At 46.2% G+C, this 26,340-nt stretch overlaps 1 protein-coding gene across 4 annotated transcripts in view; it reads right to left on the bottom strand.

Annotated features, from left to right (window-relative positions):
- The window catches only part of JPH1 (junctophilin 1), a 93,808-nt gene that overhangs the window by 5,491 nt on the left and 61,977 nt on the right, over positions 1-26,340 (bottom strand). For all 4 annotated transcript variants that reach the window (XM_062188334.1, XM_062188336.1, XM_062188333.1 and 1 more), the window contains exons 3-4: positions 17,620-17,738; positions 3,382-4,031 (exon numbers count right to left, since the gene is read on the bottom strand). In XM_062188334.1, the coding sequence (XP_062044318.1) occupies positions 3,382-4,031; positions 17,620-17,738 (769 nt within the window). The remainder of the gene's footprint in view (positions 1-3,381; positions 4,032-17,619; positions 17,739-26,340) is intronic.

Raw genomic sequence — 26,340 nt, 5'->3', positions numbered from 1 at the left:
CAGCGGAAGATGGCCTGAGCATCTGGGGACCTGCCACCCACATGGGAGACTCAAATGAAATTTCAGGCTCCTGGCTTCAGCCTGGACCAGCCTCAGCCATTGCAGCTATTTGGGGAGTAAACCAGTGCATGGAAGACCTCTCCCTCTGCCTCTCCCCTCCTCTGTGATACTATCTCTTTTAAATAAATAAAAACAAAAATTTTGGTAGCACATAGAACATGTACCAGAAACAGGAATCCACATGTGACCAGGTGTCTGGAGGAAGGTTGTGGCGTAAGCCCTGAAACAGCATCACTTCTCCTCTGTGATGAATGAATGGGCTCTGGTGCTAGTCTGTGCCCCAGAAGATTGTCTGTACTTCTAGGAGATCCGTATCTGGCATGATCCCAAGGATGGGTCACATCTACGGGAACACTGATGAACTACTTACACTTCAACTAGGACAGTGTTGAAACAAACATAAGAAAAGCCAGTGCTTCCTGAGCACTTGCTCTGTGCTAGGCACTGTGTGAGGATCTAAGTATCACCTCATTGGATTTCCTTTTAAGAATTATTATTTGCAAGAGTTATGGGGTAGGGCAGACATCTTCCATCCTCTGGTTCATGCAATGGGGGTGGGCCAGGCTGAAGCCAGGAGCAACTTCTGGGTCTCCCACATGGGCATGGGGGTCCAGGAACTGGAGCCATCTTCCACTGCTTTTCCAGGTGCATTAGTGGGGAGTTGGATTGGAAGTGGAGCACCCGGGACTCGAACCAGCATCTATATGGGATGCCGGCACTGCAGGCGGCAGTTTTACCTACTATGCCACAGTGCCGGCCCTACTTGGTTGGTTCTTCACAACCACAGGAAATAGGGTCAGATAAGGAAACCAACACACAGTTAGGACAACTTGCCCAGTCACCCAACTGCTAAGCAGCAGAGCTGGGATGTGAACCCAGGGAGTCCAGCACCAGTGTTCAAGCTCTGAGCCCTGAAACCTGTCTTATCCCAATCACATAAAGCGTTTGAAATTCGATTCAGTTTGATTGTCCACCCTATAGACAAGAGATTCCGACCAAGACTGGAGCTCTCGGCTGCCCACAGATAGCCCTGACTGACTGGTCGCTGGCACTTCCTGACTCCTGGGGAAGAAAACAGGAGTATGAAAGGCAGCTCAGTGTCTGAGCCCTGGAAACAGTCTGAAGCCCAGGGGACCCCTCTTTCTGCCCTGGTGTGTGCAGGGGTGCTCTAGGGACTGACATACTGAGAGATGCAAGATGCTTGGCTGACTCCAAGAATCAGAGAAACTGCAGGTAAGAGCTAGGGAATGCAACTGCGCCCCCTGCTAATGTGTAGCACACAGGTTTCCTTTTGTGTAATTCTGGAAGTTAACTGAACCCCACTACTGGGTACCCAGAGCCACAAATGATAATGACCTTGCAGTGCCTGAACTTCTCCCTTTTTAAAACAGGCAAACTAAGATGAGATTTATTTTTTCCCCATTTTTCTACAGACTTTTTAAAGAAATGTGATAAAGTACATTTTCTACAAACTTTTTAAGATTTATTTATTTGCAAGGCAGGGTTAGAGATTTTCCCTCTGTTGGTTCACACCCCCAAATGGCCGCAATGGATAGGACGAAGACAGGAGCTTCATCTGGGCCTCCCATGTGGTGCAGGGGCCCGAGCACTTGGGCCATCTTCTGCTGCTTTACCCAAGCCATTAGCAGGGAGCTGGAGTGGATGAGGAGCAGTCCATAAGAGGTGCTGGCATCACAGGTGGCAGCTTTACCCACTATACCACCATGGCAGGCCCCTTCCACAACTTGTTTGTATGTGAGGCTTTATTAACCTGTAGATATATGCAGGGCCTTCAACAAGTTCTTGAAAAATCTGAATTTTCTTTAGCTTCCATTTTTCCACAAACTTTTTGAAGCTCCCTTGTACATGCTAAGTCAAATGAGAAGTGAATTATTTATCAAATTCAGTAGAGATAATAAGATCAGGATACTGACATATCGGTTTTTTTTTTTTAAATGTTTGCTTATGGAATATCTCATTTATATATTTATATCTGTTTTGAAAACTAGTTATTGGGGCTGGCATTTTGGTGTAGCAGGTATAGCCAGTGCCTGAGATGCCTGCATCCCAAATGGCACTGGTTCAAGTCCTGGCTGCTCCTCTTCTGATCCAGCTCCATGCTAATGCACTTGGGAAACCAGTGGAAGATGGCCCAAGTGGTTGGGCCCCTTCACCCATGTGGGATACCCAGAAGAAGCTCCTGGCTTCAGCCTGGCCCAGCCCCGGTCATTGTGGCTGTCCGAAGAGTAAACCAACAGATGGAAGATCTCTGTTTCCATCTCTCAGACTTTCAAATAAATAAATATATTTTTTTAAAGATTTATCTCCATGGAGGCTTAGTCTTGGGAAATTAGTTCAGTTAATCTGATTACTTATTTAGCAAATTAAAAAGTTGAGAGCCTGGGAGGGAAAACAACCCAGAGTGTTTTATAGATATTAGCAAAATAAACATAAGACTTTCAGGCATTATGAGTAGAAACTGATGGTTGGACTACATTCTGGTTGGTCAAAATATCCTACACCATGATGCAAGTAGAGAGGGTCTTCCAAAATATTGGCTGAACTGTGGCTTCTTCCCTAAGCTGCAATTAACAGCCAAAGGCATGTGAGCAGTTTGACAGGTCAGCCAGTTAATTATTGTATCAACAATTACTTAGCTTCAGTCAGTCTCACTTGAAGGGACACGCATTTATCAATAACATACAGTTTTCTGGCCATGTAATAAACATCTTAAATGCTTAAGAACCAATAACAACAACTAGCATTTATAGGAAAACTGGAATCACGCTGTTGAAAATCTTACCATGTTCTAGCTACAAAGCCTGGCTATCTCATTACAGTCCAAACTAAGTGCATATGACAGGAGTTCACCGCCACTCCCAGAGATGCTCTCTTGTGCAAAGATGCTGACTTGCAGGGCTCACACGAGGACTCTGACCTTGTTGGAGTCCTGTCTTTGCACAACCTCTGAGAGGGGCAGCCCTTTGAGGGGAGGGGGCGTGATTCCCTCCCAGCGATCAGAAGCTCGCCAAGGAAATGCTGGCACGGGCTTACTAGAACAGGATGCCCGCTGGCGTGGCCAAGTCTGTCTTACCTGAACGATGCCCATGGTGGGTGGCTGAGCGAGCACAGGAATTGCTGCTTCGAGAGTCCTTTGCGGTCTCAAGCTACAAATGTGTTATGCTCTCCTCTAAACCACCCAGTTGTCCCAGGATTTCTGTTATCCCGGCTGTCATCGAGGGGCACGATCACCCCAGACTGCTCCTTGAGAGAACCAAAGGAGGGGAGAAAGGAAGAGAACACACAGCTTGCGAGACTTACTGAATTGGCTTCTCTTTCCATGGAAGGGCACGAATCATTGCTTGCTGGATTCTTTGGTATAGCAAGTTCAGACTTCTTAGCTTTTGGCTCAGCTTTGCTTTCTTTGGCAACTGGTTTTGTCACAGATTTCGGGGGACTCCACTTGTTAGGCGATGGCTTGTGCACCAGTGCTGAGGAAGACGGGCTCGATCTGTCATCGTCCTCCGGGTCTACGGGAGGGTGCTGGGGGGCATGCAGTTTCACGTAGTAGCCGTGATACTGAGAATGCAGCTCCCCGTTACTAGGGTTGGGGACGTGGTGGCGGCCAGAGTACTTGGACTGGGACACGGCGGCTCCTACCTCCTTCGTGGGAGCCTTGGACGTCAAGGGCTTATTGACAATGGCTGTCACCTGCTCCTCAGCCACACCCCTTTTATCTTGATTGAGTCTTGCCCCTGAGCCGGGGTTTTGCTTCTTTGAAGGCTTTGGGGGAGAAGGCTCTGGAGAGGGGCTGTACTTGGGACTCGCCTCTGGAGACCCTGGGGGTGTCGTGCCTTTGCGATAGAAGTGAGGAGATTCCTTTGGTGTAGGTGGCTTTGCTGGTACCTTTTCTTCAGGGTTTTCTTTAGCATCTACACCTTCCTGAAGTCTCTGTTTGATGTAATCAGGGCCTGCAAAAAGCAAGCAAAGAAGAAAAAAAAAAAAAAAAAGAAACGAGAAGATGATAAAAATAAGGTACCGAAGTTGGTGAATACACATGGTAAACACAAGTGGTATTGTACTATATCCTATACCTATGTTATGTGTCTACTAAAATAATAAGAATCAGTCGGTGCTGTGGCTCACTAGGCTAATCCTCCACCTGTGGCGCTGGCACACTGGGTTCTAGTCCCGGTTGGGGCACCGGTTCTGTCCCAGTTGCTCCTCTTCCAGGCCAGCTCTCTGCTGTGGCCCGGGAGGGCAGTGGAGGATGGCCCAAGTGCTTGGGCCCTGCACCCGCATGGGAGACCAGGAAGAAGCACCTGGCTCCTGGCTTCAGATCGGTGCAGCGCGCCGGCCGTAGCGGCCATTTGGGGAGTGAACCAACGGAAGGAAGACCTTTCTAACTCTGCCTGCCAAAAAAAAAAAAAAAAAAATCAAAAAGGTGTAAAAGCCTGTGTGGTATAGGTCTATATGTATTTCTGCTAAATCAGTTTATCCTCCTCTCCTTTTTCCTTTTAAATATATTTATAAGGGACTAGAATGAGCACAGTTCATTCTCCACAGCAAGACTGAAAAGGTACTTGTAAGTGAGCACACATACCATTACTTATCCTATTCTGATAGCTCTAAAAGTTAAACAGTTCTGACCTCCCTACTAATGGTATTGTTTCACCTACTTGCAGGACGTGGAGGTGACATCCATGTTGATCACGCACTGGTCACAAGACTGTAATTAATCTGCTCACATTACATGGTCTAATTAAAACACCAAAAGTATACAGTTCAGCAAAGCTATAACCTGACTCATCTGTGGCTGAAGTTAGTAAAGTGTAAGCAAGAGAAGACCCTGTAGATAGCGGTCTTAATAATCTCAGTTAAAGGATCCTGAGCATTTTCTAGCCAGGAGCAACTTGCATAGTTTCGGTTGCACTCTATGAAATCACTTCCAACCTAGTCCACTCACAGCTGGGAAAACATGGATTTGCGTCCTTGGTGTTCTGTCAAGGTAGGCAGTTGTCGTTGGCTCTAAGGATACCCTACCCCTATTTTTTATATAGTTTGGGATTATTCATAATAATAGTGATTTTTTTAATAAATGGAAAAATTTTCATTTTTAAAAACCGTGTGGGGGGGCTAGCGCTGTGGTATAGCAGGTGGAGCTGCCGCTTGCAGTGCCGGTATCCCATATGGGCAATGGTTCGAGTCCTGGCTGCTCCACTTCTGATCCAGCTCTCTGCTGTGGCCTAGGAAGGCAGTGGAAGATAGCCCAAGTTGTTGGGCCCCTGTACCTGTGTGGGAGACCCGAAAGAATCTCCTAGATTCGGATCTGAGCAGCTCGGGTCGTTGAAACCATCTGGGGAGTGAACCAGCAGGTGGAAGACCTCTCTCTCTGGCTCTAACTCTGCCTTCAAATAAATAAATCTTAGAAAAAACATGTGGCCCAGCTGCATTGTGATTTCACAAGGAGTGTTTGTAAAGAGACAGCATGAGTACCATGAGATGGCACAGGCCATAAGTTTATGGGTGCCAGTGGTCCAGGAGGGGACACTTCGGGTCCCCTGAGGCAGCACTCCAAGGCAGCGTCCTCCTTCTGGTTATACTAGCTCCCAGCCTCTCCCCAGTCAAGACACACGTGCCAAGGTTGGCTTCAACCTGTCCATCATCCACTGCTCATCCAGGGAGGTGAAGTCAAGGTCACATACTGAGTAGCTAACCTTGATGCAGACGGGCGGGAGCTCAGAACACAGTCCCTTAGGTGTGCAGGGGAGAAACTATCCCAGCTGCTTACAGATAGACCAGCTCTTGTTAACTCCACAGCATCGCCATCTCGTTCATTTTCCTTCCTGCCCCCAACCTTGACCCTCACAAATAATTTGTATAGAAGGGCTGAAAACAGTTGCCTGAACTGTTAAAAACACACATTGCAGATTTACAGTTTTACTTGCTCTTCCCCCTGCGATCTAATAAGTCATTGTAATCAGGCTGCTGTTTCTTCTACAGATTATTTTCCAAAATTTAAAGTCTAACCAAAATCTTAGGTGTTGGCTGAAAACCCAACAGTCACAGAGCTCCTGAGTATCGCTTTTCAGATAAAATGAAAAACCACACACAAGGTGATGCTGAAGTGAGAAAGGGGCATTTCTGAAGAGCCCCCCTTGCCGGGTGAGCTCATGCCCTGGACACAGCGGTATCAACACAATTTCCTTCCACCAGGATGATAACACCACACCATGGACTCAGGTTTCCCAAATCTGTCAAGACCACATGCCAAATATTGAGATCTCCTTCCTAGCTTGGTAAGCACTCCATTTTTTAAAACTGGCAGCTTTCTTTGAAATCCTCCAAGAGAACTGGCAGTGTCAAGTCTTGGGCTGGTGAAAGGCATGTCACTTGAAGAAAAGGAGTGACTGTGACCATTCAAAAGGCGATGCCTTTGTTTCTGAATTCTTCCTTGGTGTGCGAGACCAGAGACATGGCATTGACAGAAACAGCATCATGAGCACAGAAAAGTTAAGTTCCTCCATCAGCTGACTTGCCCCATCAGGCAGCAGTGGGCAACTTCTTTCTGCCAAGGGCCATTTGGGTATTTCTTTTTTTTTTTTTTTAACTTTTATTTAATGAATATAAATTTCCAGTATACAGCTTATGGATTACAATGGCTTCCCCTTCCCATAATTTCCCTCCCACCCGCAACCCTCCCCTCTCCCGCTCCCTCTCCCTTTCCATTCACATCAAGATTCATTTTCAATTCTATTTATATACAGAAGATCAATTTAGTATAAATACTTCAACAGTTTGCACCCACATAGAAACACAAAGTGAAACATACTGTTTGAGTACTAGTTATAGCATTAAATCAAAATGTACAGTACATTAAGGACAGAGATCCCACATCAGGAGCAAGCGCACAGTGGCTCCTGTTGTTGACCCAACAAATTGACACTCTAGTTTATGGCGCCAGTAACCACCCTAGGCTGTCGTCATGAGTTGCCAAGGCTATGGAAGCCTTCCAAGTTCCCCGACTCTGATCATATTTAGACAAGGTCATAAAAGACAGGTTGAGGATAGTAACCAATGATCCTAAGAGTGGCCTTAACCAGGTCTGAACAATTATACAGCATTAAGTGGGGAAGAGGACCATCAGTACACACAGGTTGGGAGTGGAGCCATTGGTGGTAGAGTAGAGGTTATGATTACAAAGGAATGAGGCCCAAGTGCACTAGACAGGGTCTAGAACAAAGGACAGAGTCATTATTAGAGGAGCTAAGAAAGGTGCTGTCTAAGCTACAAGTAATTTTTCTGATTGAGAGGCAAATAGAACCTGATAGAAGGGGCTTGATAATAATCTGTTGGGCTTTAGGCCTTGTAAGTTAAGAGGCCCAGACCTATCTATCTCTTCACATGGGGTATATCCTAAGGGAGGTGTGAACCTCCTAGGGGAAGGCACTCTGTTGACTTTCATTACTTGGCTGGCCTGGGAGGAGAGCTGGCCAGGTAAAGGCAGGGGGCATCTCTAACAAGAAATTTACAGTTCTGCCTGCAATGTTGCTGACCCTACTTGGCTGTCCCCTCAGCTGCAGTGGTCACTTTGGAAGTTGGGCTGAGTGAAGGGCTTTTCAGCTTGGAGCCAATAAGATCTGTGGTTCTGACCTGGGCATCCTTCGATTCCAGGGCAGGTCCATTTCCAGTGATCCAACTCTTGGCAGAGCTGCCAGGACTCTTCACAAGCTGACTTCTGCTGAAGCCCAGGGTTACCACATTGAAAGCCACTGCAGTGGACTGGCCTGTTGGGTCTCCTTGAGGGCAGATCACTGTACAGATCAGCCATTAATAGGCCTGCCACCCATTGCTTCTGATGCCTAGCTTTCTTTTCCTCCTAGTTTGTGTTAAAGCAGACCAGAGGATGCAAGTCAAGGGAGTGCCCGTGTCCCATCTCTAATCTTTGGTGGCCTGAACTACAAGTCTATAGTCACAGGCATGTTCTGTAGTAGTTTTTCTAAGGTAGACAATGCCCATGAGGAAAATTATATTCTCACTAAAAAAAAACCTCCCTTTCAGACCATTTGGGTATTTCTAACATCATTCCTGGGCCAACTTGAAAATTAGCCTTCTGTAGATTTATTGAATTTTGAGTACTCCCCACCCCTGCCGTGAGGTCATTTATGCTGGTCTCTCATGGAGAAGCCCCTTGTCATTCTGCAAATTTATTATTTTGACAGGCAGAGTTAGAGAGAGAGAGAGAGAGACAGAAAGGTCTTACTTCCATTGGTTCACACCCCAAATGGCCACTGAGTCCGGTGTGCTGTGCCAATCCGAAGCCAGGAGCCAGGTGCTTCTCCTGGTCTCCCATGCGGGTGCAGGGCCCAAGCACTGGGCCATCCTCCACTGCCTTCCCAGGCCACAGCAGAGAGCTGGCCTGGAAGAGGAGCAACTGGGGCAGAACTGGTGCCCCAACCGGGACTAGAACCCGGGGTACCGGCACCGCAGGTAGAGGATTAGCCTAGTGAGCCGTGGCGCCGTTAGCAAATTTATTTTTTTAAAGCCCCTTCGGAAGAACTACAAATGGCTAATACATGGAAAAAAAAATCCTATCACTAGGCATCAAGGGAAACACACATCAAAACCAGAATGAGAGACCACCTCACCCCTGTCAGAATGACTATTATCCAGAAGACAGAACAAATGCTGGCTGGATGTGGAGAAAGGGGAACTCTTACACACTGTTGGTGGGAATGCAAATTAGGGCAGCCACTGTGAGAAACAGTCTGGAGATTACTGGATTTCTAGTTTTTTTTTTTCTTTCTTTTCTTTTTAAAGAAATCTCATTCCTGGGTACATGCCCAAAAGACACAAACTCACAGTATTAAAGATATACCTGTACCACCATGTTCAAAGAAGCACTGTTGATAATAGCCAAGATATGGAATCAACCAAGGTGTCCACCATCAGATGAATAAAGAAAATGTGGCAAGCCTCATTCACGATGGAATACTATTCAGCCATTAAAAAGAATGAAATCCTGTCATTTGTGGTAAAATTGGTAGAACTGGGGACATTGAATTGAATGAAGTAGATACAGAAAGACAAACAGCATATTCTCCCTTTTATTTGGGAATGAAAGTTACTAAAACAAAACACAACTCAATCTGAACACAGAATGTTGATTACTGCTGGCTGAGAGTGATAAAAAGAGTAAAACGTAGAGGGGATGCTTTGTGACAAAGACAATATGAGATATTAACAGGAAATGGGGTGAGAGGTACATGGGAACTCTTTGTGTTACTACCTCATAATTTTTGTGTTGTGAAATTAAAACTATTCTGAAAAAAAATTTTTTTTTAAAAAAGCCCTCTCCTTTTCTCCTGCGATCGAGTATGCTTATTCCTGATGGAGGCTGGTGCAGTGCGTGGGGCTTGCACACTTTCCCTTCACTCTTCCCACACGTTTCAGCACAGTTGCTTTATCTGTGCACCACTATTACTCAATTTTATAGCAGTACTGAACTACCCAGCTAGGTATGGTAGTGAACGTACTGTGCAAAGAAGATTAAAATAGTCAAGATTCTTGGAGCTTGCAGAGTTTTAATCTCAGGCTCATAGCGCCGAGTCAATTACACCAGTGATGAAGTACTTTTACTGTCTTCAATCGAATGGGTCAGCACAAGCGTTGTTTTTCTAATAAAATAAACTGCCGATGATGTACCTTAAAAGTGATTAATGTAAATACATATACAGGAAAGGGTATAAAAAAATTAACAGGCTCTGGCAAATATAACTGATTGCACCTGAGTTCTAAGAAATAAAGCTGTGCCAAAGTCCATGTGTTTCTGAAGATGTGAGACGGACAGCGCAGCTTACACATTTAGGGTTTATCCTACTGACTTTGCATTCCACCTGCATTTGTTGCAGACATGAGAGCTGCTTTGATAGACTCCAACAAAAAGTGACAATGACTGGTGTCCCAGCCAAACCTGCGAGAGGCCATTTCTTGGTGGGAGGGTGGGGTGTGTGGGGAGGAAGCTCAGGCAATTCTATCATAGTGGGACCATGAAAAATAATTTTCTAAAGACAACATGTATGGGGTTGCTGTCATCTGAAAAAAGAATAAAAACCAGTCATACTTAAAAATACAAAATGCATTTTCAAGTGCTTTTTATCAGCAGTCAAAAGAATGCTTCCTATCACTCCATTTATACTACCATGAATAGGCCAAGTGGAGAAGGATTGGGCCACTGGAGGAATTTGTATTAATGGATTTACAAAGCTACATTTTAGATTCCATTGAATATATTTCTGTTTTTTAACTCTCAAATACCAGCCCATTCACCTCTTTAACCTCTAGAAATCTGATGCATCATCTCTTTGGGCACAGTTTTCCTATCTCAAATGCATTAGGAAAGGCATGTCTTACCTGATTTCTTATGCCCAGTCTCTTCCTAAATTTTTGAGAGGGTAGAAATTCAGAGAAGGGGAAGTTGGGGGAAGAGAGAATTCCAGTGACAGAAGGCACTCTTATTGGCTGGCATGCTCCCCAAATCTCTTCAATGGCCAGGACTGGGTAGGCCTGAGGCTGGGAACTCAAACCAGGTTTCTCATGAGGTTGGCAGAGACCCAAGTACTTGAGCCATCATGGCTACTTCCCGGGATGTGCACTTGCAGAAACTGGGAATTGGGAACAGGTACTCCAGTACGTGATGAGGCCAAATGCCTGCTCCTTATGCTCACTCTGTTAATATGAGCTTTTCTGGTGTCGTTGCCCAGATTGATCTACAGGGCTTCTGATGACACTTCAAATAAGCTAAGGGAATTTTCTACAACAGTGGAAGCATATTTTAGCACCAACTTTCAGATTTAAAATTTTTTCTAGCTTTATTATACAACCCATGGTGGCTGGCCCATGGAATAAATTCACTCCTGAGCAGCGGCTCCTACGCTGGCCACCTCTCAGATGCATCTGGGATACTATTCCTCTAGGTTTCAATATAATAAGCACACACCAAAGCCTGGAAATCCTCACACTCAGTAAATGCTCAAGGTGATTCTAACATAACCCAGCTACAGGTATGTGCAAGCATGCACAAAGTCCATATGCTGACCAGACATGGACCTAATCCCAGCCTTATGTAACTCCACGCAGCTGGAAATGGTTCCAACAAGGCACAGTCCTCTGCTGGCTGACCACACAATGAGCATATACACAGCTGGATTTTCCAGAGTAAGAGTTAGTGCCCTTTAGTATAATGCAGAAGACAGAGTGTGTCCTGGACTGTTTTCTCTTGGTCGGCACATGTTGTACCTGCTACTTGTTCTGTATAGTAACGTATGGCAGTTGCTGCAATGCCAGCAACAAAGCTGATGAGATGCAGCAGTTCATTAAACAGTCGGGCCAGAACCCTGCCAAGGAGGGAGCTATGACAAGTGTTCATACTAGTTGTAGTAGGGACTTTCCTCTGTTTTTATAGGCACTATCTACAACTCCTAAGGGATTTTTTTTTTCCTTTGGGGATTCACTTTGGAATGAAGACAGATCCCAGTCACATGCCACACAGCATGAAATAGCCACATGCAGCATGTCAGCCACCAGCATTGGAAGGTGATGCCTCACAGTTGGCACAGAGGCTCTGAACAGATAATGGCAGATGGCAGCAGCAGGGTATCCAGTTCTTCAGAGTGAGACTCAGTGGGCTGGCAATGGGCAGAAGAGCACCGTGAACATGCTGGCACCCCCACCGCCAAAACCAAAACCAAAACCAAAGTCTACTAAGGCACTGCTGACACCGAATGTTTTGTAGTGACGGCAGGAGTCATTCAACAGAAAGTAGACGTTGTCTCCGGAGTACCAATCAGTGAAAGGACCAGACAAAGATTCTAAAGATATGACAGGGGCAGGTGTTTGACCTAACAGTTAACATGCTGGCTAGGATGCCTGGGTTTGATTCCTGGCTCTGGCTCCTGACTCTGGCTTCCTGTTAATACAGACCTCGAGAGGCAGCAGTGATGGCTCAAGTAAACGGGTTCCTGTCACTCAGTGGGAGACCTGGATTTTGTTCTTGGTGCCCAATTCTGGCCCAGTTGTTGTGGGCATCTGGGGAGTAAACCAACAGAAGGGCAATCTCTTTCTGCCCCATACATTAAAAAATATTAAAAAGATGACATAACTATCGGCATGATCACTTTTGTGTTCTACATGGAATGAATGCTACTTCCCCATAGGATTTTACAGCCTCCTCTGTCAACAGTACCAGGATTCTGAGACCACAGCTTCTGCTGGGATGTGTAATGCCTTACACTTGGTTGGCGCTCAATTCACATTTGTGCAAATGGATATACTAAAATGAGCAAGTGGTAAGAATAGCTAGCAACTCATTAATTACTAATTTCATGTCAGCCAGCGGACTATTTAGTTTCCATTTTTTATGAAAAAATTGTATTCAGAATTTGGGGTTTGGAAGGTGAGCTTAGAAGTCATCTATTCTTGGATGCTTCCCTTTCCTTAACCAAAAATAGTGCCTATTAATGACAGGTGTAGACAATTATGTAATGAGGATGTGAGTGCTTTGATTTCTACACACTTCTCATACCAGAAATGCAAGCTTAGCTAACATTGGTTCCTAGTAACCTATACTGAAGAATTTCCTTTTATCTTAGCTAATCAATGTACTGTATACCTATCAACACTTAGGAGGGCATTTCAAAAAGTTCATGGAAAGTGAGATTAAAAGATATATTTTGGTGCAGAAAATTTTTGAAATCCATGCATAAAGGGACCTGCAAAAACCATTCATGAAAAATGTGCACTATGAAAAACCATGCATGGATTTCTAACATTTCTTTGCAACAAAATCTTTTTTTCCTTTTAAAAAAGCTTATTTTGATTTATTTGAAAGAATGACAGAGAGACAGAGAGGACTCCTGAGAGAGTACATGCACTCTTCCATCTATGGGTTAATTCCTCAAATGCCCACAAGAGTTAGGGCTGGGCCAGGCTGAAGCCATGAGCCAAGAATCCCATCTGGATCTTCCATGTGAGCAATCACTTTGAACACCAAGGTGTGCATTAGCAGGAAGGTGGAATGAAGCTGGAGATGAGATTTGAATCCAGGGACTCTGATATAGGATGTGGGTGTCCCAAATGACAACCTGCTGTGACACAAGCCCCACCCTTCAATTTAACTCCATTTTCCACAAGTTTCTGGAGTTCCTTGCACATGCTTAAACACATGTAGCCTGGACAAGTGCGCTAACTCCCAACAGGGCTCAAAACAAATTCAGCACATTCCAGGGTACTCTTTCAATTTCTCTAACACAGGCACAGCCCCACTGACAAATATTATACCCCACTTAATATCACTTGAAATCACTTGACATTATAAACAAATATCTTGATGGAAAGGAAGTTGGAATGGTTAGACAAAAAGCCATGCATATAATTTCCTGATTGCCCTTCCCCTGCATCTCAGCCCCTCCAACTTTCTTGGAGAACACCCACTAAAACTCTATCTTAGCCTTGCTGGCCTGGGAATCTTATTGTGTCCACTCTTTGAATTAGAACTATCTCACGGGCAGACTCACATTAGCAAAGTTCACAAGACGGCTGTATGATACCAGATGGCCGTGAGCAAAGCAAATGTCACAAAGGCCAGTGGAGTCTCATTGATACCACCACCAGGTATATGTTCTCCCTATTTGCAGACCTCCAAGAAGAGCTCAACCAAAATGAGTTCGTGGTGAATGTGGAACCAAGACAAGCAGCACGAGATGAATCAAGTATCCAGTGGCATCCAACTGCTAACTTCATGTGTTGGTTTCCTCAGTCAGGACCATTGGCCATACCCTGTTGGCTCCAGTGCTCTGCAGCCTTCCTCATAATAGGAATGCCTTTGCCAATGTGACTGCAGTCCCCCAAGGTTTTGGCTCAGGCTGCTTCTCCTCTGAGCAGTGTCTGGATGCACACTGCCGGTGTTTGCCTCTGTGACTCTCTCCTCTCCCTTTTGAGGGTACTTCAAGGAGTTTGCAGAAAATACAAAAGTTTATTGGGGTATAAAAATTAGTTTACATCTACCTGTTGCTTCTGTAAATATGCATTTTCCATGAACTTTTTGGAGACCAAGTCAGTCTTTTGGTGCTTCTATGCAGCCAATCAGGAAGTCTTGCAGTTCTGTGAGCAGTGCTGTCACTTAGGAACACCTGACCTCTCTTTGTGCAGCCTATCGAGCTCATTTTCAAGTTTAACCCAGAGAACAATCTTCCTTCTGAGTCCCTGGGGGTGACTCGCTGTGCCATTCCCACTGATGGCAAGCGAGGACCCTGTGCATGTGTGTGATCTTCTACGTGCATGTCTGTGTATGTTCACTTGTATGCATTTTATTCTCTATTACAACTCAACCCTTTCAGTGATATGGCCATCCCACAAGAGCCATAGAATGGTATGACTTTGAACTAAAGGTACAAGGTGGAACTCAGTGGTAAATATCCAAAACAGTGCCAGCTCCCAAAACCAGGCAACATAGCACCAAAGTGGTAAAAGTGTAAGCTGTGACAATCTTCTCCCCAGAGTTCACCACTTCTAGACAGGGACACATGCATTCTAAACAACGGAGACATTTATAAGTGGGACATGTAAATTAAACGCGCAGCCTGACTTGGAAGTGTTTGAAAAGCCCTTTTAGCAAATGTCTATCTGATTTGATCACCCTGTAAATGCAATGGAAAGCATGAGTTACTCTCCCTTGAGACGATCAATAATACTCGGCACAGAAAAGCCTTCTATACAGTTGCTGACGGAAGTGTTGGCTGTGGGTCAAAGGGGCCTGCAGCCTCCGCCTTAGCTCTGGTCTCCGACAGACCCGCTGTCATCTCATGCTACTGGGCTGCATTCATTACTGACAGACAACTGCTCGTATGAAGCAGTTTTAGCTAAGGGAGGGTGGAATTACATTTTCCCACAATATTTTTTCCCCTCCAATGCTTTTACAGCCTGAAAGCCTTTCAAAGACCATTCGGTCTGGGAAACAGAGATGACCTTCCTCTTGGTGACACGTAAGAGAAATCCAGAAGGATCCTGCTGCCCAAGAGCATCGACAAGGCAGCCAGGCAGCCACATCTGCAGACAACAATACGGAGTCTGTTGACTTTCAGGGCAGCTCAGGCCCACACCCACTGGTTGCCCAGGGTCTCCCCAGTGGCAGCAGCACTGGGGAGCACGGGACCATCCCTGTGCCACTGCTGAACTCCTTCTACAGCTCTCACCCCCTTGAACAGCTAATTCACCTGTGAACTTTAGGCACCAGGGAAGTGTGAGTTCATTTCACACCAGAAAATAATTTTTTCTTAACAGGTCACTACAAAAAACAATACAGATTCCCTTTCCTAACAAAATCTATATATGCAGTAACTGATTTAAATCCTAAGCAAAAGGATTAAAAAAAAAATAAAACGCATGTGAAAGAAAACACACATTAGCATTGGTTGGCTCCCTTGGACTTGAACTCCAGAGAAGTTACTCTGGAAAGATGTTATCTGTCACTCAGCAACTGGACCAGGCCCCTCTGCAGCCTTTCCCTCAAACAATCTGCACCCTCTTTTTCTTTTTCTTTTTTTTATTTGACAGTTAGAGTTATAGACAGTGAGAGAGAGACAGAGTGAAAAGTCTTCCTTCCACTGGTTCACTCCCCTAATGGCCGCTACGGCCGGCGCTGCGCCGATCCGAAGCCAGGAGCCAGGTGCTTCTTCCTGGTCTCCCAGGCGGGTGCAGGAACCCAAGCACTTGGGCCACCCTCCACTGCCACCCCGGGCCACAGCAGAGAGCTGGCCTGGAAGAGGAGCAACCAGGACTAGAACCTGGGGTGCCAGCGCCGCAGGCGGATGATTAGCCAAGTGAGCCATGGCGCCAGCCAATCTGCACCTTCTTAACCTGTCCCTCAACTGTCTTCTTTCTTTGCAGGGAAAAAAACAAATCAATCCCCAAGCCAAAAATCTGCAGGTCATTTCCCCATCCCTTATGGCAGGCAAGTTCCTAGCTGTTCTGTGGATCTCGCTGTTCTGCTCACCTTGATTCACCCTGAAAACCACAGTGATGCCCTGTGGTGCCCACCCAGCACCCCCTCACTGGAAGCAAACATGTACAAACCTACACAGTGCAGGGTGCTGGGCCAGGGGCCAGGTGGTAGTGACACAGCTGGACTTAAAAAAAACCAATGTCGGGGCTGGCGCTGTGGCGTAGCAGGTAAAGCTGCTGCCTACAGTGCCAGCATCCCATATGGGTGCCGGTTCAAGTCCTGGCTTCCGATCCAGCTCTCTGCTATGACCTGGGAAAGCAGTAGAAGATGGCCCAAGTCCTTGGGCCCCTGTTACCCACATGAGAGATGCAGATGAAGCTCCTGGCTTCCACCTGGCCCAACTCTGGCAATTGCAGTCATTTGGAGAGTGAACCAGCAGATCCAAGATCTGTCTGTCTCTCCCTCTCTCTCTGTAACTCTGCTTTTCAAATAAATAAATCTTCAAAACAAATTCAAACCTGATGGGGTTGGCACTGCAGCACTCCCATTTGGGAGACCCGGAAAAATCTCCTGGCTTTGGATCAGCGCAGCTCTGGCTGTTGCGGCCAACTGGGGAGTGAACCAGCGAATGGAAGACCTCTCTCTCTCTCTCTCTGCCTCTCCTTCTCCCTCTGTGTAACTCTTTCAAATAAATAAATCTTTTTTTTTTTTTTTTTAAAGAAAAACCCATGTGGAAAAGTCTTTTCTTAAGAAAAGGTAAATTGTGCTATTCAGAAATGTAAAGGAGTTATTTTGATTTCTTCACCCAGAAACTTGCTGATTCCTCTAACACTCATTAGAAAGCTTGCTTATCAAAAATGGAGAAATGTTTATAAAAAGGTGATTATTACTAATTTGTCATTTTTAACAGTCACCAGTATATTATAAAAAGGGATAGAAACACTCTACTGGGAGACTACTAGAAGTGAATTAAAAATTGAAACTACTACAAACCATTGATTGCTATTTTATAATATCTGAGGGGCAAGATGATCAAAATAATTTTTCTGGAGTTTTCACTTTCATTTCTTCCATCATGATGTGTTTTTTCCTCCTAATCTGTGCAGGTAACTGTGTTCTACAGACAGTTTTACTGCCTAACTATACTCCTTTGAGCATTAGCTCATGTTCATTAAGATAAAAAGTGACAATGCTTACTGGCTCGTCACTTAGTGCCACTGTTATTGCTACCGGTGCCTCTGATCTTGTTATAGCAATCTGCCCGATTATCACCGACACAGCTTTTCTAATCAGACACTTCTTTTTGATTCTTACCCTGTGCACGGCCATTAGCTTCCTGGTCCTATGTGGCTGAGGGTAGGGAAGCTGGAGGGGGATATACCGGGCATGACTCAGGTCTCCGAAGCTGAGACTTAAGACTCCAGATGACATTCACCCCTGTATGCCCCTGCTTGTTTTGTAGCATTGCTGACATTCATAAAGCACAGAGCTTCAAGTGAAAAGGAAATAAAACCAGAGCCATGGCTCCCAGTGCCCCCGTCAAAGGAGAACTGCTTTACCTGGCTGGTAGAAGTCAGGCGACAGCTCCCTGGCCACAGCTCTCGCGATGTCGCATTCCTGGCGGGCGGCCAGCGCAGCCTGGTCGGCGGCGTCAGCTTTCGCTCTTGCGTGTGCAGTCCTACACGGGGCACAAAAGGGCCAGTCAGCAAAGGCGGCACCTTATTAATTACACATGGACAAGCAAAGCTCGATCCGCGAAAAGCAACGTTAATCATGATCACGGCCCGCCACCTGCAACAGCGAGTCTTAGGGTCATGTTGCTGTGGGATTTTAATGACGGTCACAGAAATGAAACTACCTGTGCATGGCCTGAGTCCTTCTTCCAGGGGAAATGAGAAGTGAAGTCTGTGCAGCTTGATGCCAGGTCTGATTTTTTTTTCATTAAGATTCGTTAATTATCTTAATATACAGAAGATCAACCTAGCATATATTAAGATTTCAACAGTTTGTACCCTCACAGACACACAAAGTATAAAGTACTGTCTGAACACTAATTTTACCGTTAATTTGCAGAGTCTGATTTTCAACACTGACAAGGTCAAACCCCTGTTCACTTTGGTTGGCACTGCCCCCCTCAAACTATCAGAGTCGGATTCTAGTAGGTGAATTAACGTAGTGTTTGTGGACTTCACTCGCAAGGGAAAATCAACATCAGAATGTGATTTTGGAAAGACATGCGTGGTGGAAGGGTGGGTAAAGTGGCTCTTTGATGAAAAAATTAGAGCAGAATGGTTAGCAGTAGTGTTTACTGATTCTCAAGGAGTAACTATTCCTGCCGTGGCAATTCTGGGCTACTAGTGTGATGTCACTGGACACACAGTGCTCTCAGCAGCCTAGGCACAGACCAGGGGTCTGCTCTAAAAATGGCTGTGAGAGAGGATTCCCTCCACTGACTTCTAAGTATCTTTCTTGAATGAATCAGAGACAAGCAAGGCAGAGCTGGTGAGGACGGAACTGATATCGGTCTTCCATCAACCCGACGGCCCATCCCTGCGAACTGACACCTATTACATTTATATAGGACTTGGGCCATGGAGAAGGCAGCAAGGAACGAATGGGACTTCCAATGGTAAGATGTGAATGGGTGTCTCCCCGAAGACACTGGGGAATTAGAACTCTGGGTGGTCCAATGCCCAAGGGACCACCAGTTAGTTTCTAGATGATGATCATCACCCATTTCTTTCTTTCTTTCTTTTTTTTTTAAAGGTTTATTTATTTTACTTGAAAGTCACAGTTACACAGAGAGAGAGAGAGAAAGAGAGAGAGAAAGAGGTCTTCCATCTGATGGTTCACTCCCCAATTGGCCACAATGGCTGGGGCTATGCTGATCTGAAGCCAGGAGCCTCTTCTGGGTCTCCCACATGAGCACAGGGGTCCAACAACTTGGGCCATCTTGCATTGCTTTTCCAGGCCATAGAAGAGAGCTGGATCGGAAGTGGAGCTGTGGGTCTTGAACTGGCGCCCATATGGGATGCAGGCACTGCAGGCGGCAGCTTTACCCACTACACCACAGTGCCAGCCCCAACACCCATTTCTTTTTAAAGCTTTTATCTATCTATCTATCTATCTATCTATCTATCTATCTATCTTTTATCTAACTATATTTCCATCTAAAAGACAGTGCTATCTATCTAAGAGGCAGAGAAACAGAGAGGCAGAGGGGAGAGGGCAGAGAGATTTTACATCTCCTGGTTTGCTCCCTGAGTAGCTACAACAGCCAGGTCATAGCCAGGACCCAGGACCTTCATTCTGGTCTTCCACAAAGGTGGCAGGGGCCCAAGAACTTGGGTCTCTCCCATGTACATTAGCAGGAAGCTGGATCAGAAGCAGAGCAGCCACAGCTGGAATTGGCACTTCGATACAGGATGCTGGCAACCCAAGTGGTGGCTTAACCTGCTGTGCCACAACATGTAACTTTGTAAACTTTCTATTACACAGCATTAATATGAGGCAGGGCAATGGACAGCTAATAAGAGCTTCATCAAAGTCTTCAAGAGATACATATCTCAGAGAGGAAACACTGGGAAATGGTTCTGTGCTGTAGCTGGTCTTCAGGGAGAAGACCTAGGTGGTAGCTGGAGGTGGCCAATAGATGGAGCTCTCAGGACCAAACTCCAGTCTGACTCCAGACCCTGGGGTCACTGGTAGGAGGCTCCATATTCAATGTATTTCTCCAACTACCTCCTCTCATTCTGTGTTCTCACAGGCCCCAGTGCACTCCTACTGAGGCCCTTGCTAAGCCTGGAGGCTTGATGTACCAGAATGGAAGCTTCTAGAAGACTGGGTTTTTGACTTTTGACCCTCTGCTCCAATTCCAAAGTGTAGAAAGCAATCTGATGCACAATATGAACACACATGAACGAAGTGATAAATGATGCTTCCTTAGGAATAGCTGGATACTTATTACTTAAAAATGAGTAGGAAAAGGTCTGATGTGCATAGGGGGTAAAACGCTGCCTGCAACACTAGCATCCTACATGGGCACTGGTTTGGGTCTCAGTTATTCTACTTCCTCTGCTATTATGCCTGGTGAAAGATAGTCCAAGCACTTGGACCCCTGCTATCCATGTGGGAGACCTGGATGAAGCTCCTGGCTTCTGCCTGGCCCAGCCCTGGAGGTTGTAGCCAGCTGGGGAGTGAACCAGGTGATGAAAGATCTTTCTCTTTCTCGCTTCCTCTCTCTCTGTAACCCTACCTTTCAAATAAATAAATCTTTAAAAAATTTTTTAAAATTTATTTGAAAGGCAGAGTTACACAGCCTGGGGTGGGGGGGAGATATCTATTTATCTTCCATCCACTGGCTCACTCTCCAAATGGCCGCAATGGCCAGGGCTGGGCCAGGCCCAAGCCAGGAGCTTCTTCTGGGTCTCCCACTTGGGTGGCAGAAGCCAAAACACTTGGGTTACCTTCTGCTGCTCTCCCAGGCATTAGCAGGGAGCTGGATTGTAAGTGGAGCAGCTGGGACTCAACTGGCATCCATATGGGATGATGGCATTGCAGGTGGTGCTTTAACTCATTATGCCACAATGCCAGCCCCCTAAGTAAATCTTTTTAAAAAATGAATGGAAGAGGCCAGTGCTGTGGCTCACTTGGCTAATCCTCTGCCTGCAGCGCTGGCACCCCGGGTTCCAGTCCTGGTTGGGGTGCCAGTTCTGTCCCGGTTGCTCATCTTCCAGTCCAGCTCTCTGCTGTGGCCCAGGAGGGCAGTGGAGGATGGCCCAAGTGCTTGGGCTCTGTACCTGCATGGGAGACCAGGAGGAAGTACCTGGCTCCTGGCTTCGGATTGGTGCAACGCACCGGCCGTAGCGGCCATTTGGGGGGGTGAACCAACGGAAGGAAGACCTTTCTCTCTGTATCTCTGTCTAACTCTGCCTGTCAAAAAAAAAAAAATTAAAAGAAAAATGAATGGAAGAGACAGTGAAAAGATCAGCAGTTGCAAAGGGCTCAAGGTGAAAGGGGGGAACAAGTAGAGCAAAGGGCATGAATAAAGGAGTGAAATTACTCTGTGTGATGCTATAGTAGAGGGAGCATGACACTAGGCATTTGCCAATGTACAAAACAAAGAGTGAACCCTGATGGAAATTTTGTGTTTTTAATACTGATGGGTCCTAGGGCCAGCATTATGGTGCAGTGGGCTGACCTACCACCTGTGGTGCTGGTGTCCCATGTCACAGAGTTCCAGCTGAGTTCCCAGCTGCTCTGCTTCTGATTCAGCTCACTGCTAATGCACCTAGGAAAGTAGTGGATGATGGCTCTAGTTCTTTTATCCATGACACCCACATAGGAAATCTGGATGAAGTTCTTGGCTCCTGGCTTTGGTCTGGACCAGCCCCAGCCATAGAGACCATTTGGGGAGTGAACCAATAGTTGGAGGGTCTTTCTCTTTCTGTGTCTCTTTCCCTTTTCCTGTCACTATTGCCTTTCAGATAAGTAAATAAATTCTTCTAAAAAATCCTAATGGATCAATATTGGCCCATCAATTTGTGCCAAATGCATCCATCATAAGGGTCACTGTGTGTGGACATGAGGAGAAGAGAGAAGGTATATGAGAACTCTCTGTACTCTGCTCAATTTTTTGGTAACTTAAAACCACTCTTAAAAAATAAAGTCTATTAGTTCAACATGAGTGGATCGACTTCCAGTCATGAAAACTGTTATCACTAGATCACAGAGTATATTGTAGATTACCTGTCTACATGGCCCAAGGACTGTGAGAGAGAAACAAAATCAAGAGGGCAGGAACACACTCCCTGCCACCGGCTGTGGTCTCACCCTGCACGGGTGCCACTGCTGCTGGCGGGTGAAACTTTAGTCCGGGTTGTGCCTGGGAATTAATGGATGCCCTCTGTGAATATTCTTTCAGTTTCTCAGAATCTCAATTCTTTTCTCCCAGAATGGTTTTCCACTGTGTCTGCTATTCTTAGCTAGAGCCTAATTATGTCTAGGTATCATAATTAATCTTCGTAAGAGCACAGCCATGCTGCCTTATAACCTGCTAGCCCTTTGATGATACACTTACAAATCTCAAGTTCAAGCTGCTTATTCTAAAACACTTAAAATACAACACTGTATGTGCAAATAAGACGGTAGTGTTATCTCTACCACTTCTTACACTATGGCTAAACTGGAGAGGAGACAGATTTAGTTTAGCCTTGTACAAGTGCATTATGGGAGCACGGCATCAGGGAAGCTTCTCCTGCAACCTTTCCACTTAGTCCTTTACTCCTCTACTTGCTTTTACCTGGAAGACCAAACAGGAGGGAAGACCTTTCTGCTGAGCCCGACTCTACATGTCAGTGCTGCTGCTCACTGCCAGATGAGTTCCAAGCACATCCAAGCCTGAGAAGAGGGGTTTGTGGCAGAGCTGCTGGTAGCCCTGGACCTGACCGTGAAAAACAGGAACCCACTGAGTTTGCCATTGCTGCTTACCATTCTGGGTGGCCAAGGCCACTGGCATGTCTAGATTTTGCCTAGGAATATTCTGGGCCTGCCTCTGGCTCATGTCACTGAATTCATGTGTTCAAATCCCAGGCTCAATGGGCAGGCATTCGAGCAGCGGTTAAAACATGATTGAGCTGCCTGCATCCCATATTGGAGAGTGTCTGGGTTTGAGTTCTGGCTCCATTTCTGTTCCAGATTCCTGCCAGTGTGCAGCCTGGGAGGCAGCAGGACAAAGCTCAGGTACTTTGTTCCCTGCCACCTATGTGGGAGACCCGGATTCAGTTGCAGGCTCCTGGGTTTGGCCTGGTCCAGCCAAGGCTGTGTGGGCATTTGGAGATTGAATCAGTGGATGGAAGATCTGTCTCTGACTTTCAAAGAAATAAAGACATGCACGCACACACACACACTTTGCAGACAGATCTCATTTAAGAAAAAGAAAAAAATCCCAGGCTCAGGCTCAGTTCCCAAGAAAGACACAACCCCCTTTTGATCCATCAACTGGGAAGGCATGTCACTGTCCCCAGCTTGGGGGGTCAAAGAGTCAGGCTAGCCCATCTGGGGAGACCAGCTGAAACCACTCAGCCTGGGGGCCTGGCTGGTGCAGCAAGTTGCATGAAACGTGGGCACACAGCAAAGGAGCCTGGTGCCCAAGAGGCATTTCCATTATTCAGAAGGGCTCTAGGACATCTCCCGGTCTTCAGACCCTCAAGAACCACCAAATACTGCTGCCACATGCGCTTTCTCCTGTCGAATGAGGTGAAGAGTCACTGAGAAGCAGCTGCGTTCAGTGGGCATCAGCTCCTGACTTCATTTAGGGCTATAGTTTTATACGTGAATCGAAGCTTTCACCTGTGGAGCGTCAGGGCACAGCATGGACACAGTATCACAGAGCCGACACACAGAGGGTGGCTGGCTGGGCTCACTCAGCAGTCAAGTGACCCCTTCCTGGACAAAAGCCCTGCCAAGGTCAACTGTGAACAGCCCTTAAAGTCCTGGTGGCATGCCTGAATGCCAGGCCTCCTTTGTACCTAAGGACTCAGTTACAAATTGCTTTTCTAATCAGCAATTTAATGAATATTTGAGGGCATTTCCCCCAAATAAGCACTGAAATAGTGTTTTATGAGCTCTCAAGTCACCTTATTCAGAAGAAAATAATCTAATTTCTCCAATTTTCTTAAACGCAACACAGTAATGCTTTCATAAAAAGCATATTCAGGGGCTGGCGCTGTGGTGCAGTGGGTAAAGCCGCTGCCTACAGTGCCGGCGTTCCATGAGGGTGCTGGTTTGAGTCCTGGCTGCTCCACTTCTGATCCAGCTCTCTGCTATGGCCTGGGAAAGCAGAGGAAGATGCCCCAAGTCCTTGGGCCCCTGCACCCATGTGGGAGACCTGGGGGAAGCTCCTGGCTCCTGGCTTTGATTGGCCCAGGTCTGGCTATTGTGCCCATTTGCAGAGTGAACCAGCGGATGGAAGACCTCTCCTGCCTCTGCCTCTCTGTAACTCTGCCTTTCAAATAAGTAAATAAATCTTTAACAACAAAAAAAGCACATTCAGCCACATAGTAGAGATGTGCCAGCACATGCCCCTCTTGCTCTGGGCCTCACGGGCTCTTTCAATGGCTGTTCCTACTTCTGTATCTGTTAACTGAAATAGCTGATAAAGGTTCTTATCTTGAATGTAACATGATTCTGCTCACAGTAAAATGGTGCCCACTATTTGCAAAGTTTGCTATTCCTTTTTTTTTTTTTTAAGATTTTATTTATTTGAAGCATACAGTTACAGAGTAAGTGGGAGAGGAGACAGAGAGAGAGGTCTTCCTGGTTCCACTCCCCAAATGGCCACAATGGCCAGAGCTGCACTGATCCGAAGTCAGGAGCCTAGAGATTCTGGGTGTCCCATGCGGGTGCAGGGGCCCAAGCAGTTGGCCATCTTTCACTACTTTCCTAGGTCATAGCAGAGAGCTGGATTGGAAGAGAAGCAGCAGGGACTAGAACCGGTGCCATATGAAATGCCGGTGCCACAGGCGGAGGATTAACCTACTGTGCCACAGCACCAGCCTATTTGCTATTTCTTAAACATTCTCTTCCCAGCAAAAAACTTCAGAAAAACAAATTGATTTTGACATCTTTTAAAATTTGTTATACATGATGGATTTGCCTTACAATTTGATGGCAGAGGCTATAATCTAATTGGCTCAGGGGCTATTCCTGTGATTTTCTTTGATGTCCAAGTAGCTAAAGAAAATTATTAATGGGGGCCGGTGCTGTGGTGCAGTTGGTTAACACCCTGGCCTGAAGCACCGGCATCCCATATGGGTGCCGGTTCAATTCCCGGCTGCTCCTCTTCTGATCCAGCTCTCTGCTATGGCCTGGGAAAGCAGTAGAGGATGGCTCAGGTCCTTGGGCCCCTGCACCCACATGGGAGACCGGGAAGAAGCTGTTGGCTCCTGGCTTCAGATGGGTGCAGCTCTGGCTGTTGTGGCCAATTGGGGAGTGAACCATCGGATGGAAGATCTCTTTCTCTCTCTGCCTCTCCTCTCTCTGTGTAACTCTGACTTTGAAATAAATAAATCTTTTAAAAAAAGAAAATTATCAATGAAAAATTTAAAAATAAGAGCAACTGCCACATGACCACCCCAGTCTTGGTGACGGCAACACGGTGCTGTAGTGGATTTAGGCTCAAGTCTTCCGGGACACCCTGCTTCCCTCACACACTTCTGCAGTCAGCACGTGCAGTTGGTGCTACTTTCTGAGTTCAAGGAGACTTTGGAAAGCTTGCACAGAAATGGAACTAAATGATAAATGCATTTTAGAGCAGAAAAATTGAGGGGCTGGTGCCATGGCTCACTTGGTTAATCCTCTGCCTGTGGTGCCGGCATCCCATATGGGTGCTGGGTTCTGGTCCCGGTTGCCCCTCTTCCAGTCCAGCTCTCTGCTGTGGCCTGGGAAGGCAGTGGAGGAGGGCCCAAAATGCTTGGGCCCTGCACCCTCGTGGGAGACCAGGAAGAAGCACCTGGCTCCTGGCTTCTGATTGGCATAGCTCTGGCCGTAGTGGCCATTTGGGGGGGTGAACCAATGGAAGGAAGACCTTTCTCTCTCTCTCTCACTGTCTAACTCTGTCTGTCAAATAAATTAAAAAAATTGAAATCTATGTGGGGGTCCTCAAAAAGTTCATGGAAAATGCACACCATGAAGCACCTATGCACAGATTTCAAACGTTTTTCACTGAAGTAATAAGCATATCCTTTAACTCCATTTCTCCGCACATTTCTCTCTTTTTGGTCCTTGTGTATGTCCCCAATCCAAACATCTCACCACTTCTGCCCTGGTCACTGCACCCCAGGGTTACTGCAAAAGGCAAAACTGACATTTCTGCTTCCTTCCGCCTGCCAGCTAGTCTCCTTCCTTCCCAGCTCCCTTGAAAATGCCTGACAATAACCAGAAATTCTTTCCTGGGTTATGGCACCAGGGGTAATAAAATAGAAAAAAAAATGACCTGTTAGCCTTCCTTCTGGACTGTGACATTATTCATTTACGAGAGACCTAAATTTGAGAAAACCAATTATCTTGTGCAGACGGCTACAGCCCTTTTTAAGAAGAAATCAGTGTGCTGAGTGAAGAGTGTTCTCGATAGGGACAGGAACCAACTGGCTCCACAGATCTCAGCTCAAACTCAGAGGCCTGATTCCAAGTTCCCCGCCTCTAGTGAGAGACTGGTCGTTCTGTCTGGATTTGGTTCTCTGACGAGACTGACCCAGTGGGGCTCAGCACGTGCACTTGAC

The sequence above is a fragment of the Lepus europaeus genome, chromosome 4, assembly GCF_033115175.1.
Source record: "Lepus europaeus isolate LE1 chromosome 4, mLepTim1.pri, whole genome shotgun sequence".
NCBI lineage: Eukaryota > Metazoa > Chordata > Mammalia > Lagomorpha > Leporidae > Lepus > Lepus europaeus.
This window is presented reverse-complemented; position numbering and strand designations above follow the sequence as displayed.